The sequence below is a fragment of the Corapipo altera genome, unplaced genomic scaffold (genome assembly GCF_003945725.1).
Source record: "Corapipo altera isolate COAL_440 unplaced genomic scaffold, ASM394572v1 79, whole genome shotgun sequence".
Taxonomy (NCBI): Eukaryota; Metazoa; Chordata; class Aves; order Passeriformes; family Pipridae; genus Corapipo; species Corapipo altera.
In genome coordinates, this window is record NW_020884927.1 from 3,633,448 (window position 1) to 3,648,332 (window position 14,885).

Genomic DNA, 14,885 nt, shown 5'->3' on the forward strand with positions numbered 1-14,885 from the left:
CCTCCCCGTCCGCCGTCGCGGCCCCTTTAATTCCCCTGCTCCCCTCCCCCGCCGCCCGCTCCAGCCTCCATTTTCCAGCGGATCCGGCACCTGGAGGCGGCGGGAGCGGCCCGCGCCCCGCACTCGGCCCGGTCGCGGGCATGGCCGCCAACATGTACCGGGTCGGAGGTAAGAGCGGTCCCGGCGCCGCCGCCGCCCGCCCGCTCGCCCCGCGCTGCCTCCCGCTGCCTCCCGCTGCCTCCCGCGTGCGGGCGAGCGGCGCTCGGGGCCCGGCGGGGCAGGCCCGGGGCGGGGCGGCGGCACCGGGGGGGCCCGGGGCAGCCCGCGGGGGGGCCCGGGGGGCTCCGGGGGCGGGGGCGGGGCAGGGGCCTGGGGGGCTGCGGGGAGGAGAGGCCCGGCGTGGGGTTAAACGGGGTGAAGGGCTGCGGGGCCCGGAGCGGGGCGATCCGGGGCGGGGGGCGCAGCGGGATGGCTGAAGTGAGGGGCAACAGCATCCTGGGGCCGTAAGGGGCTCGGGGGTGCGGGGACATGGGGCATGTGAGATGCGGGCTGGTGGGGGCTCGGGAGGCTTGGGCAGGTCCAGGACTGGGGCAGGGGGGGGGGGGGGGGGGGGCCGGGAGCGGGGCAGCCGGGGGGCCGGGCACCGGGATGGGGCCCGGGGAGCAGCGGCTGCTCGGATGGGCATCATGGGAGGTTGTCGGAGTGGGGAACCAGGAGGAGTTGCTGAGATAAGGAGCACAAAGATGGGCAGAGGCTGCTGATAGACCGGGGGGCTGGCGTGAGGCACGTCCTGCAGATCTTGGCCTCCCCTTCCACTCTTGCTGTTCTGTTGTATGCTTTCCCATTAGTCTTCTATTCAGGGTTGCGCTCCTGTCTGATTGTCCTTTGTTTTGGCTCACGTGAAGAGAAAGGAGAGGCGATGGGGTTTGGGACTCATTTTATGGAATATAAACTGAGGGTGGTCTGGCATGAATTTGTGCTCGGCCATTTTCCTTCCTAAAAGCTGGTCCGTGGAGCTTCCTTCTCCCCAGGACTGCAGGATGTACGGGAAGACGTTTTCGTGGAGTTCTCTCCTTTTCTAAATGCCTTATTTCTTGTGAAGTTCTGCAAAACTGGAGTAAAGTAAACAAGACAAAAAATATAGCAAAGGTGGCCAAGCCATCCTGTCTGGCTGTGCTCCATCAACAACTACTTTCTGATCTTTCTGCTGTTCTGGCCTACCCTTACTTTGTGCTCTGAAAAATGCTACTTCTTTTGTCATGTTCATACTATTTTTTTGGTTGTGCCTGGTTTTGTAGAGGGATAAGGGATGACTCTTGGCTGTCCCAGCTTTGTGTCTTGGGTTGCTCCAAGCTGATAGTGTGCATGTAACATTGTGTTGGGATGGACATGCTGAGAGCAGAAGGATAGTGGGCAAGATGAGTTGTGAAAATTCACCCTGGTGTGACTTGCAAAGGGAGTTGTTTCCTGGAAATTATTGTTTGTCTTTTAATGGCCAAGTCTTGTGGGGAATGTCATCTCTTAGCATTTTTGTATGGCTAAATCTGTACTGTGCATCCCACAGGAGGTGGGAAGGCACCTCTGGAGGTCTCTAGGCCAACCTCATGCTAAAAAATGTCCTGTTAGAGCAGAGTGCTTGGGGCTGGGTCCATCCCAGGCTCTCTGTAAGGGTGGTGATGCCACCCTAGCTTTGGGCCATGTCAGTGTTTGACCATGCATATAGCAAATATTTGTTTCCATGTGCCTGGTTGGATTTTCTGTTGTTCAGCTGTTGTCCCTTTTCCCCTTATCCCTCATCCTATTCCTGCTTTTAAGCAGGGCTGGCTGATCCTTGAGGGGTGCCATAGGTAATGGGCAGCCAGGTGAAGGTTGTAACTGCTGATCATTATCCTTTGAGCAGGTTTCCTCCCACCTTTATTGTCCAGTTACCCAAGCATTTTGGTTCAAAGGATGCTGTGGAAGACTTAGCATGGCCTTTGACACGAAGTGAAGGTGTCCAACACCCCCTGCTCTCCCCTCAGCCACAGAGCCAGTCTCCTTGTCCCAGATGGGGGAGTCACGTTGGTCAGCTGTGGTTTGCCTTTGGTATATCCGTTTTGGCTGGTCTCAGTTACCTTATTGTCCTTCCTGTGCTTGGAAATGGTGTCCAGGATTTGCTCTGTAGTCTTTCTGGGCAGAGGACAAGGCAGGTGGCTGACAGCCAAGGTTGCAGTGCTCCATTATGGCTCATATGGATGAAGTCTTGATTTGATGTATTACCAAGATCAACATATGGATGGATGCAGCTGTTTCTGTGTGAGCACTCTGTTCAGCCTGAGCCCAGGGGTGTGTATTATCGAATTGTTTCTGACCTCTGGTGCTGGTATCTCCCACTAATGGCTTTATGCACCGAAGTTGTGTGTGAACTCCAGGGCAGGATTAAATCCTGAATGGGATTTGTGCATAGTCATTTCATACACTTCCCACTGGAAGACAAACACTCAGCAGATAATCTGTTATTACTCTTGTGACTACCTTACTGTGCCACATGAACTCCAGGCCCAACAACTGCCAAAAGCAGCTTCCTCACTAGAGATCAATACTACTCCTAGAAATGAGTGTTGACTCAGAAAGGCTGGTTGTTGCTTTTGGCCTGGTCATGAAACACTGAATTTTTGTATTCAGAATCCAGTGGGTGGGTTGCACCTCTCTTATACGTCCGATTTTAAATGTATAGTTGAAGGGTCTTCCAGAGGAAGTGTCTTGTTCTCTTGACATGCAGTAGTTCCTGGGTAGACAAGCTGAGGAGCCTGGACTATGGGGGCTGAGGGTGACATGCAAGTCTTCTCCTCTGTGTTGAGTACCGTGAGCATGCTGGGGGCTTAGGAGCTGCCCCTCGAATGTCAGGCTCTGTGGGTAAATTGACTGGTGGCATCAAATTGTTTGGAGAGAGCAAATGGTTCCCCTGGTTCCTGTCAAGTTTCTACTGATACATTTCTGATGGAGAGAGAGTTGGTTTCCAATACAAATGGGACTGTCACAAGCTAGCACAGCTCACAGGGGATGCGAAACTTTTAAATGTGTAGGGAAGATGCCAGGGTGTCACATTCCAGAATGAGGTATGGGATCTTACTCGTTGGCCAGAAGGAAATCCTGGAATTGCCTGCCTCCAGTGTAGCAAAAGTGAAGGTTTTCTTAACAGCTGCTGTAGAGCCATGAAATAAATGGCAGCATGATGAGAGTGGAGATGGTGGACTGGTCTGCATGATCACAGACCGCGTGGGAATGTTGGATAAACACCAGATCTGAGAAACTTGGGACCTCTCAGCTGGAATTTGGGGCCTCTAATGAAAAAATGCATGTGAGAGAGATGTTCATTGTACTAGCTTGTGCCAGGCTCCACTTTCAGGAGAGTACTGTGTCAGCTGCCTGGAAGAGAACAGGTCATCTTGGTATCCAGAGACTTTCCAACAGCTATTCTGTCTCCACCTTCTCCAGGAGAGTGTAACTGTAGTGCGACAAGTATTTCTTTAGTGGTGGCAATTAACTGAGCTCCACTGCTTGTTTATGCCCCTGTGGCATTCCCTGGATGCAGTGAAACAATGATTTTTTTTTTTTTTGATTTCCATCTTGCAGTAATTTGAGGAACTTAATTTTTTTCCACCTTCCCTCCTCCTCAGTCTTTGTTTTTTCCTGGATTATTTTTAATCTTGCATCAGCCACCCGATCTGGTTCACTGTGGGACTGTGTGAACAGCTGAATGGTCTCAGTGGGAGGGCTGGTAACAAGGGGATGGGGAAAGAAAGGAGAGGAAGGATGGAGGAAGAACTACTGAAGGCAACACTTTTGTCGAGACAAATGTCAGTTTATGCTTTTAGATGAAAAGCTTTTTGTATGTTCTTGACTTTTTGCTTGTTTGGGAGAGTACTTGGCTACAAAATTATCACTGTTTTTGAGTCTGTGGTATATTTAAGATATGTTTAAATGGCATCAGGAGATCCAATCACAAGTCAAGCAGACACATCAGTACTTGCTGCATCTGACATGTTTAAGGTAGGGGAAATGATGACCCCACAGTGCCTGATGTGGGCACCTGAGGTTCCCAGCAGCTTTATTCCAGTGTGCTGGAGGCTGAAGCTCCACAACTTACTTGGTGTTATTCTCATTCATTTCTTCCTTCCTGGTGGTGGTGTGCCTGCCTGTGCTGCAGTCATACATCTTGTTTCAGTGTGAAAAACTTGGGTCGTCCCCAAAGTTTTTAAGAATGGCAGTATGACATCATCTCTCTGTTATTATAGGGTGTTATTAATGTGTGGCTGGGGACTGTGGTTTGACCTGCCCCCCATCCCATTACATAGTCCCACTTGGCATCCAGACTCTCGTGGCAGTGTACAAGTCTTGACATCCATACTCTGCTGGAGAGCTCTGAGCAGAGCAAGTGGTGCATCAGTCCTCTTGACATCACAATAGTGTCAATAATAATATTCTGAGCTTTTCCTGGTAAAGAACTGAGAGCTGTTAAGGAAGCTTGCACAAAGTATGTTGCTGCGTCCAGATCTGGAGCAAATTCAAAGCATTTAACTGCAGGATCACATGTAAACCTCCTGTTCACTTGCTTTGTTGTCAGTGTGTATGTAGTTTGGGTGGCAGGAAGGCTTACTGTGGGACATCCTTGTTTTGGTTGTGTTTGTTGGGTTTTTATTTCTTTTTTAACTTTGCAGGTAACCTGAGCCGAGAGTGGGTTTCATTGAGAGAGGTGTTAAATAACCAGTAAAGATAAAAATGAGAGTTTATTCTTGAAAATTACTGGTAGGCTTCTGCAGTCGTTGGCCCTAATAAATTTAAGACAGCTTCTAGCTTATCACCTTTCAGCAACAGCCAGGCAGTGGGTTTCTTCATCTTTTCCTTTCATTGTTTCTAGTTGCACAACTTTATCTTCTCCTGTGTTACAGTCTCCCTTTCCTTCCCTTCCCTTCCCCCTCTCCCTCATATCGAACTTCTTCAGCATTTGTTAGCCTTTTGTTGGGAAATGCTTCATGGTGGACAGTGTTGTCTGCCAGCTTAGGTGTGTCTGGGGCTAGAGCTGTGACAACTCTGTCGATACGCGCTCCGTGCATTTGTGGTAGCTGTCAAACCCTTTGCAGCTGGCAAAATGGAGCTAAAGCACTAAGCTTGCTTCTGCCAAAGTGGGGAAATCCAGCTTTCCCTTTCTTGTCCCAGCAGGGCAGTGCTCACCTGCTGCCTCTTGGGACAGATTTGTGTCGCTGGGCCGTTGGAAAGTCAGCAGAGGAAAGGAGACAGGTTTCTGCTGGGTTGGTGAGTTTAGGCAGGTCCCGGGCTGGTGGGTGGGAGGCTGTGCCAGGGCAACCTGCCAGGAGGGCTGGGGTGGGTGGCACTGCCTGCCCCGGGGGTCTGGGAGGTGGACAGGTAACACCTTGGCAGTACCCATTTTGCTACTGGGCGGCCCCTGGGTCCTGTCAGTCTTGTTTGTGTGTTTTACCTTTCAGTGATGGTGAATAAAAGACACTTTGATAAGAAGTTGTGGTAAAAGGACTCTTAAAAACTTTTTTGTTTAACTAGTGGAATTTTGTGTGAATGTAAAAGATTCTCCTTTCGCTTGCATCCAGTCGTTTTTCAAGCAACTTTCGATGTTTGAGCATCCTGACTTGAAATAAATAGAGTGCTTAGTCTCTCCCCAGTAGGATGAGAATAGAGTATGGTGGTTGCTGTTACTGTTTTTGCTTTGATTTATAAACTACTCCTGAGCAGTTTGGGGTCACTTGAAAGCCTAGATAGGAACTGTTGGAGGTCACTTCCTGGTAGTTCCGCACATCTGCTGGCGACAAGTAACCTGTGAAGTCAATGTTACTTCTGCACCAAGTAAGGTGTTTGTTTTTACACTGTATCTTATTGCTTTGCAAGTGCATTATGATTTTTTTTTAAATCCCCAAGCAGGTAAGTGACCAAACTCTGCTTTGCCTCAGTTTCCTGCGAGGTTTACATAACTGGAACTGTTGGGAAAAAGTGCTGTTGTAAGATATCGTGGTTCTAGCTCTTTAGAGCTCACTGCCATAGATCCAATATACAAAAAGGCCCTGCTTCAGAGTGTCTTTTAAAGTCTGGTATGGTTCCTCATCCCCTCTTTACTTTTAAAACCAGATCTCGAAGGACCTGTGAAGCTTTTGGGCTGTGTAGCCCAGCCCAGAAGGAACCATGCACATGTTCTCCTTTTCCAGCTCTTTGGCTGGGCCACTGTCAGGAAGGAGGAGTGTTTCTGAGATAATTTTTGCTTGATGTTGATCAATGAAGCAAAGCAGAGAAGCGTTATAGTGAGTTTGCAAGTGGAAGAAAGATTTGGGCTTCTCCAGTCTTGTTACTCACAAGCTTTTCAGTCTTTGTGGTGCCTGGGATTTCATGGCTCTGGTTCCGTGCATTGCCAGATCACCAATCATGATCTCTGTCAGATGTGGCCCATGGTAATGTTTCTGTTAAATTGCACAGGATGTGCTCTGGTTAATTTGGGGACTTTATGCTTTTATGCAAGATATGGGAGAACAGATGATACTTGACCAAGCATAAAGTTAGTGTGGCGTGAAGAGATGATCCCTGATTTAGCACAGAGCTTGTCATTACAGAGTTAAGTTGTTAACATCTGAGCAAATTTGAGCCAGCCAAGTGAGACAGTTTCTGTGGATGTTTCTTTTGGTAGAGTGTTGATTCAAGCATAGATGTGTTACTGTCCTCTCCTTCCTTCCTTTGCTGGGCTCACAGCTGTGCAGCGCAGGTCAGGGAATTGTTTTGGTTGGAGACAGTTTTTTGACCCGTGTGAATTCCCAGTGGGGTTTACCACGTGCATATGTGCCTCCTGCCATCCAGGGAGAGGCTGTCACAACTTGAGGGGGCTTGTATGAGAGGGCAGGGGATGAATCAGCTTCACTGGCACTCTCATTTGAAGAAACAATTGCAAAAATTATGGCAGGAGTTTATACTTTGTCCATGTTTTACATTGTGAAGTCATGATGTTTCTGATCTGGCACTGAAACCCCTACCTCTGGACTTTATATTGTCATACTATAGCCAGAGCAGTTAATTCACATTGACTAAGTGAAGTTGAACATTGCTCTTAAACAAACAAGCAAACCCAAAGAAGAAAACACAACATTTTCTTGTTTGTTTCTTGAGGGTGATACCAAACTTGGTGTCTGGGTACTTCAGAGGTTCTTGTTTTGCAAGTCTTGAGATACTTGCAGGGAATATGAATCTGATTTCTTGTCATCTTCTGTGTTGCCTGAATATCTTCTGGAAAATAATGTTTTTCTTATCTGTCCTTAGCACTGAGAATTACAACAGAACAGGCTGTTCTCTTGGCTGCTACAGAAGATGATTGTTAGGGTGTAGCTTGAGGATACTCCTCTTCTGTCTCCCTCCCCACCAAATACTCCCCCATGATTTGAGGAGCTCTCTTCTGACTAGTTCCTCCATCTGCTCAAGTGTTTCTCTGACTCTTCTGTGAATTAGACCATTCTGCTCTCTTTGGGGGAAGTTTTTCTCTTTTTAAGCCCGAACTATTTCCATGAGCTGGTTCATGGTATTGCCCCACGAAGAGTGGTAGTGGATGCAGCTGGAATTACATAGGCTCACAACTTTGCTACTGCAGCTAGTGTTTGTATGGCTACATCTTTGGAAACTGAAGTGTCAGAGGAGACAATGCAGACACTATGCTTTGTGCCCAGAGGCCTTAGAATCATGCTTAGATATCTCATGAAGAGCACAGATTAAAAAAGTAGTTCTCCAGGAATGTTTAGCATATGCTTGTCCTGCTGAAAGCTGGATGAGGTTGACTTAGTGAACCTGAAGGGTCAGTGCCACATGCAAATGTGCCTAAGTTACAGCTGGGATATTGAGAGTGGATTAATTGAAACTGGTTTTCTTGAGCTGCCATATAATTGATTTCTAACAACAGAATTGCTTCTTTATCCTCGGGGTAGTGCTTCGGAAGCTTAATTTTATTTCCAGGATTCTCACGGTCTCTTTTCAAATCTTGTTTGTACACAGTCTCCTACCTTACCTTTAAGCTGACATCTCTAGTAGCAGTTATTTCAGCATGGCACAGCTCTTATCTGAGTGACCCATGAAGTGCAGCTGACACCCATAACCACTCTGGCAAAAGGACCAGCAGACTCCTGTCTTTGATTTTTACCACAGATCATCTGTGAGTGAAAACAGCCAGTGGTGCTGTGAGGAACAGAAAGAAGGACACTGACAATCTAAAAGTTGTGTTCTTTCTTCCATTACGTGATTCTTCACTGCCTTCTGTTTCCGCTCCTTTGGAACTTACACTTTTACTGGGAAAGGTACCATATGCACCATTTGTGCCTCATGCAGTGCTGAGATCTTCAGTCTTTAGACCATTGCTGTGAGGCAGAATACCTGCCTTCTTCCGTGGCAGAGGGGGAACATTTGGGAGCACACTTGGCCATCATGAACTGGTTCAGAAGTTAATCGAGCCCAGGACCTACCTTGAACAGCACTGGCAATACAGGTGTTGGGAGGTGCATAAGAAAGCAAGCACTTTTGATAATTCTTCCAAACACTGTGGAATCTCTAGTGATTTGCTTTAAAACCTAGTCTGCTAATTGTTTCTGAAATGGGAACCATTTCATATCTCTAACATCTATCTTACCTTTCTCACTTTCTCTTGTAGTTTTGGTATCTATGTCTTTAAGATATAGAACAGTGATCAGAACTTAATTATCTTTGAGACTTCTGTCCCTCTGTGAAATGTCTGAACAAAGGGTTCAGGAGTTAATAGAGAAGAACTAATGCATGGATAATGGAGTTGCATAAACCTTGTTTCACTAAAAACCAGGCAAAAAATGATATGAGATGGCTGGACAGGAATTTTTCCTCCCCCTGCCTTGACATGATAGAAAACAAAGAACAGAAGACCTCTGGGAAGTTCCAAATACCTTAATGTTTCAGAGTTTAAATTGGATCAAGCAACCGGCAGTTTAACCAAGCAAGTTGCATGTCATTAACTTTGATTTGTTTTGGTTTTTTACTTCAAAAAGATAGAGAATATTTCTTAGTTTGAGTAGATTTCTGCATGGTAGATACTTCAGTTTTTGTTTGTAGCCATTACAGGTCATTCAGAGGTTTGGTGTTTTAGTGTGGGGGTTTTTGTTTGTTTGTGTGGTTTTGTTTGGTTGGTTGGTTTGGTTTTTTGTTTGTTTTTTTTTGTTGTTGTTGTTTGGGCAGTTGTGGGTTTTTTGTTGTTGTTTTGTTGTAATAACTCTTGCTATAAGAGGAGAGCTTACAGAGATAAACAGTTGTATCAACTTCTTTATAGGTCTGTGCATAGTCTGTAGTCCTGCTATGTGGACTTTGCCATGAATCCCTTCTCCTTTGGGCGATGGTTTGGGTAATATTGCACCTGGATTTTTGGAGGCAAGTCAGAAAAAGTGATACATAGGTTTCATCTCAAAACAACCAAGTAACATTGGCTGTCCCTCTCTAGTTCTGGACATTTGGAAGAAAATGTAACATGAACATGTTGTTTACCATGTTAGTGTGTAGATAATCCTTACTCAAGAAAGAAGAGCAAAGCTGTCTTGATTTAACTGGGGTACCTCAACTTATCCTTGCTAAATTTACTGATGGTTTGCTGTTGATTGAATGGAGTGGAGATTTCTGCAGGAGATGGTGCTTGCTTTTGCCATGTCCTTCACTAATTGGTTATAGGTATTTCAGGTGTTTGTGTGCTTGGCATTTCCACACCTTTTTTAAGGAGTTGAGTGTTGCCCATAGCCTGTGCTGCCTCAACCTCAACTTGCTGCACCCTGTGCATGCAGTAATCACAAATACTGCTGATCTGTAAATAGAAATTGAGCTTGTACTGACAGTGTGTCTTCAATACCTTTGTGGATCCATGAAAGACATTCACCTGTAAATACCTGTTTTGTGTATACTGCGAGATCTATTGGACCTCATAGTTCTTTTAGCAACAGAAACAGCTGTTTCGGTGTTGTCTTTCTGGTAATGAAAATATTGTGCTGGTAAGGCTTTCTCTGTTGAAACTCTGTCTGCTCTGTAACTAAACATTTCATCGTGTTTTCAACAGCCAGAAGGCAGTGGGACCTGGGCTCTGCCAGGTGAGATTGCAGGACTGGTGGCTGAAAGAATTGTTGCCTCTGCAGCCTTCTCTTTCATGGGAATGTGGACCAGGAGGGATTACATTATCCAAAATATAACATCACTGATTGTTTAGGGGCCAAGCTGGTGAATAATTTAAAAACTGGATCTTAATGAAAGAAACTGGCTCAAAGTTGAATTGGAAACCTAGACTATGAGAGGCATATATTTCCCATTAGGGAAGTCATAAAATAAGCAGGGCATCATAAGTTTATGCACTCTCTTGATGCTCATCTTTAATTCAGGGCAGCAGCTCTGTGGATAGGGCAGGGGAAATACACAGCTGTGAAGTTACTTCTTTATCACGTGTCTGGAAATGCACCTGTTACCCACCAGTGGTAGTGAGTGTGGGAATGGAAAGGCTCCCTTAAGTCCTGAGAACGTTTGTAGGCTGGTGAAGTATACAGTGTGTAAGACTTTCTGGGGGAAAGGTAGGGAGTATTCAGGCAGGTCAGTCCTCAGAAAGCACTTGTAGCTTGAAAGGCAAATGTGCATCGGGAAGGATAAAAATACTTTTGGGCATTTTTGCAACTTGATCACCTAAAAGCCTGTAAGGTTATTAGGTAGCTCAGACATGTCTAATCTTATAAATATATGACCTCTAGACAGTGTGTGTTCTTTATTTTGCTGTACCGCTTCCTGATTTTTCTTTCCATGCACTGATGTAGACATAATCAACAGCTGACATGAAGAAGGTAGAGGGGGAAGTTATTTTGCAGTAATGCCTTAAAAGTATATGAGAGCAAAAAGAAATTCTGTTATGTTCATTGCTAATTGAGAACAATTATTTTACTGCCTTTATGAAAAATTTCCATCTTTCGTGGCTGCCATTCTAGTTTTAGCTGCTAGACCACTGCAAATGTTCTTGTGTCTGTGTGTTCTTGCAGTTCAGTCAGTACCTGTGTAATACAGCATTGCTTTCTAGCAAGTTGTGCACATTCAGGAAAAACATTACAGGATATAAAGGCTTTTTTGGGTAGATTTATGTGCATGGGTACTTCTGGTCTATAACAGCACAGGCAAGAGGAAGAACTGCATCTTGAGTTTGAGTCAGAAGGTGATGTGTGATGATCCTTACTGTCTTGTGGTATTTCCATACTCCTCAGTCATTGTTTTAGCCTTATCACAGAAAACTCTGTTATGTGCATGAGCAATGCTGTTAATTATGATCGTGGTGTGGATGCGTACCTGATTAATTTGGAGATCGAATTAATGTGTTGTGAAGGTGTGGGATTGAAACTCCAGCCTCTCTTCAGGCAGTTGAGTGGTGAGGGGTTAGCTTCATGTGCTTTTTATGGTGGTTGCTGCGTATAGGCAGATGTCATCCTTGTGGGATGCAGAGCAGTTAGATTAGTCCTTTTCTACAATTGTGTAAGTAGGAAAGGAAATAAATCAGCAAGGATAGACAGTATGTTGAGCTCGAAGGGTCTGACTTGTTTTGCTTGTTATCAGGCTCTACTTTTCTGTCCCTAGACCTTATTTTTTGTTTTAGTGAACTCTTCCTTCCTGTTCTTAGTAGGAGCTGAGATGCCTATCTCCCTGTTGCCTAGAGATTTGCTGATTTTGTCTCCTTCCCCATCCCCTCTTTCAGTCCAGGGCACAGAGACCCTGGCAGTTGTGCATATACAGGGTGTCTCTCATTGACAACTGGATTGTTGTTAGCCTGTGGAAGGTTTCTGTTATCTTGTGTATGTTTGTGCACATGCACCTGGGAATAGTATTAGCTGGGTCGACAGTATGAGAAGTCGTGGCGTGGGAGGAAGCTGGAGATGAAGGGAAGTGCTACTCAAGGAGAAAGGTGGTGTTTTGGAGTGTGGGGACCAGTGCTGTGCCTCCTTTAAACCTCCTGTGCAGGAAACCAGCCTTTGTGGGTTTTGTTGCTCTTGGAGCAATTTTAGAGGACTTCTCTCACCAGCGCAAGCATCAGTTTGGAGAGTGGTTTGTTGAACTTAAAATTTCCTTGTTGTAAATGTGGAAGAGTAATTCAAACAATTTTCTATGCAGGATAGGATTTTAATTTTAGTTCAAGTATTTAAAATCTCTATGAAAAATGCAAATCAACCCCCTCTGGTCTGCTCATGCTCTGAGTCATGTGATTTGCAGTGTGCTCTGCATTACTTGCTGAGAGGAAGAAACCCTTTTCCAGGTAATTTGAGTAATGGGAAATAGGTCTCCATTAGTTGCATAGCTACTGGTGAAATGCTTAACATATTTGTGGGATTAGTCTAAAACATGGATGAGATGTACTGGGCTGTGGATTTGTGTCATGATGAAGTCATCAAGCACTGGCCTAAGCACGCACCTCTGCAGTGTCATGTGTCAGCTCCTGAAGCATCCCATGGGACAGCTTGGGCTCTGCCTTTCTGCCAGTTGGCTGGTTCCTGTGAGGTTGGTTTGCTGTTGGTCACACGGTGTGGGTTTGGGGATGTTCCTGCTGCTGACTGAGACAATGTTTAGGGGTTTTATTATTCAAAACTGTTGGATACCACTGTGAGCTATTCTTTGGTAAACCATTCATCTGTGATAAGCTTTTTTTTAAATCCGTGCCAGATTTTACAATCAATAAACTGTAGTTACGTGAAAAATTGAGTTAATGTTCACTTGAGGTATAAAATGTGTCTCTGAAAATGTACACACGTACATGCACACAAAAAAACCTGATTGAAGATGATATGAACTATGAACATTTGTAACAACCACCTGAAAACCATGGAATTCAAGACAAGGTTATATTTTCAAGACATGGATTGACATTTCCTGTAGTTTTAATTTTTAATTTTCAGGCATAGTGTTTAGAAAAGTAAGATTTTTCCATCTGCCTCAGCCAAAATATCTGAAGTGAGGAGTAGCTGGTTGTCTTAGGAGTTATTGGAGGGGTGGAAGGAAAGAACTTATTCTTTCTTCACGTGTTGGAGCCTTCTGGTGAGAGGTGGACATTGAGCTTGGAAGCACCTCAAAGCTTTTAACACCCTTCACTGCAGTGCCCTTGTAGGGTAGTTCTGCTGTGGAAGAAATTTCTCTGTACTCTGCTGATCAGTAAATTGCTTAATGCCCATCATTGTTATTTCAGTCAGCAGTTGTTATTGCTGAAGCTGCCAAATATCTGTTTGGTTTTGGGACTTTTGGTAGAGTTGGTCGTAGTAATGTTGAGTCTGTTGTTTCCTGTTTGATGCTCTGCACAGAGCCAGGGTTTGGGGATGGAAATTTAGCGTCTAGTTACTTGGGCGTTTTAACCATTTCTGTGAACTTTCTGTTTTCTACAAACTGGAGGTCCAAACTGTATTCCTCATGTGAGATCATTCTCCAATCTAAAGCCTGTAGGGATGTGACATTTAAGAGGAACCAACTCCTACAATTGGGAGGAAAGATTTGGAGTCACTCAGATGCATGTTAACATGTGTGTAGATAGCTGATGATCAGTCTGAGAGGTCTGGAGGAGAGAGTGCACAAAAATTGAAAAAATCGGGTGTGCTATTTCAATGCTTTCTCAGCCCTGGTTACACTCTCTGGTGGGTAACCCAAGATTTGTGCTGAGTACTGGCATTGCAACTTGTCACTTTTCACTTCAACCAAGACCATGTTGAAACTTTGCTGTCAAGGTGTCTTTGTAACTCATGGCATACAGCACATTTTTTTTGCAAAGACAAAAGCTTGAAGAACAGATTTGTTAAAATTTGATGCTCTTTGGATTGCAGCCCCTGGGAGTCCTGACTAGTGACCTCTCTCCTAAGGCAACCCAGCCCTGGTAAAGGGACCAGAGGGCACTTGGGTTGTTTGCAGGTAGTGCAAGCTGCAGCTTCCTCTGGGTCGTTGGCCCGGCAGTCACTGCCATGCTCTTGTGTCTCATGTAGCGAGTAGCTCGGTCTGTAAATCCAGGGAGACCTGTGGATAACAGGAGCTCTAAACAGTAGTCTAAAAAAATCGGTGTCTGTAGCTTGAGTAGTGTTACACGGGGAATTGGAAAAGCTGCACTAGGAGAGTTAAGGAGCCCCCTTTTATCTTGAGGATGGCCAGGGAGACACCAAAACATTCACCCACCACATCTTAACAGCAGCAAAGGCCCTTGGGGGGATGTCTTCCTTCCTCTGGGCCTGGGAGGAGGGAACAGTATCTCTGCTTCCTACAGCCCTTTTAACAAGGATTTCAGGGAGATTGATGCTAACAGCTTTGGTAGTTGTCCCTATTTACAGAGGGCAAACACTGCTAAACACTCATTCATCCTGGAGCATCATGCTAATGTAGGCTATGCAGAAGATCACCTGAGGCGTGCCCAGAGGCTATGGGTGTTTTGCTCCAAACACAAACGAGCTGGGAGGTCTGGAGGGAAATCGTCTTAAATAGTCTTCGAAGGAATTCTTGTTAGATCTGTATGCAAGGTCAGCACCTTGTCAGCGGGGAGGTGGATTCAGCCCTCTCTTTACCTCAGTTCAGGCTTAGGGTTTGGCTTCTGGAGTGTTGGGAGAGGGAGGCCAAGTCCATTTTGGACTCTAGAGTATCTGTTTCCTTACCTGTAAAAAGCAGTGTTAAAGCGTTTGGAGCTCAGTAATACCCCTAGTAATTTATATGGCACTCCTGGATGTTTCTGTGATTTTTTTAAAGGTGAAGAACTCGTTTTCTTCGTGTAACTTTAGATGTTTATCCTGCTTGAAAATATACAGGTATTACTGAACAGTTTGGATGGTTATATGTGGAGTTTGGTTGAGGCATTCTAGGAT

General features: G+C 45.4%; 1 protein-coding gene across 5 annotated transcripts in view; it reads left to right on the forward strand.

Annotated features, from left to right (window-relative positions):
* MTA1 (metastasis associated 1) overlaps window positions 1–14,885 on the forward strand; it is a 77,213-nt gene continuing 62,328 nt past the window's right edge. For 2 of the 5 annotated variants that reach the window (XM_027658424.1, XM_027658423.1), the window contains exon 1: window positions 2–168. In XM_027658424.1, coding sequence (XP_027514225.1) covers window positions 141–168 — 28 coding nt within the window. In that variant the 5' untranslated portion in view covers window positions 2–140. Of the gene's footprint in view, window positions 169–14,885 lie in introns of all 5 variants that reach the window. The other 3 variants (XM_027658421.1, XM_027658422.1, XR_003530159.1) reach the window with 2 other exon arrangements.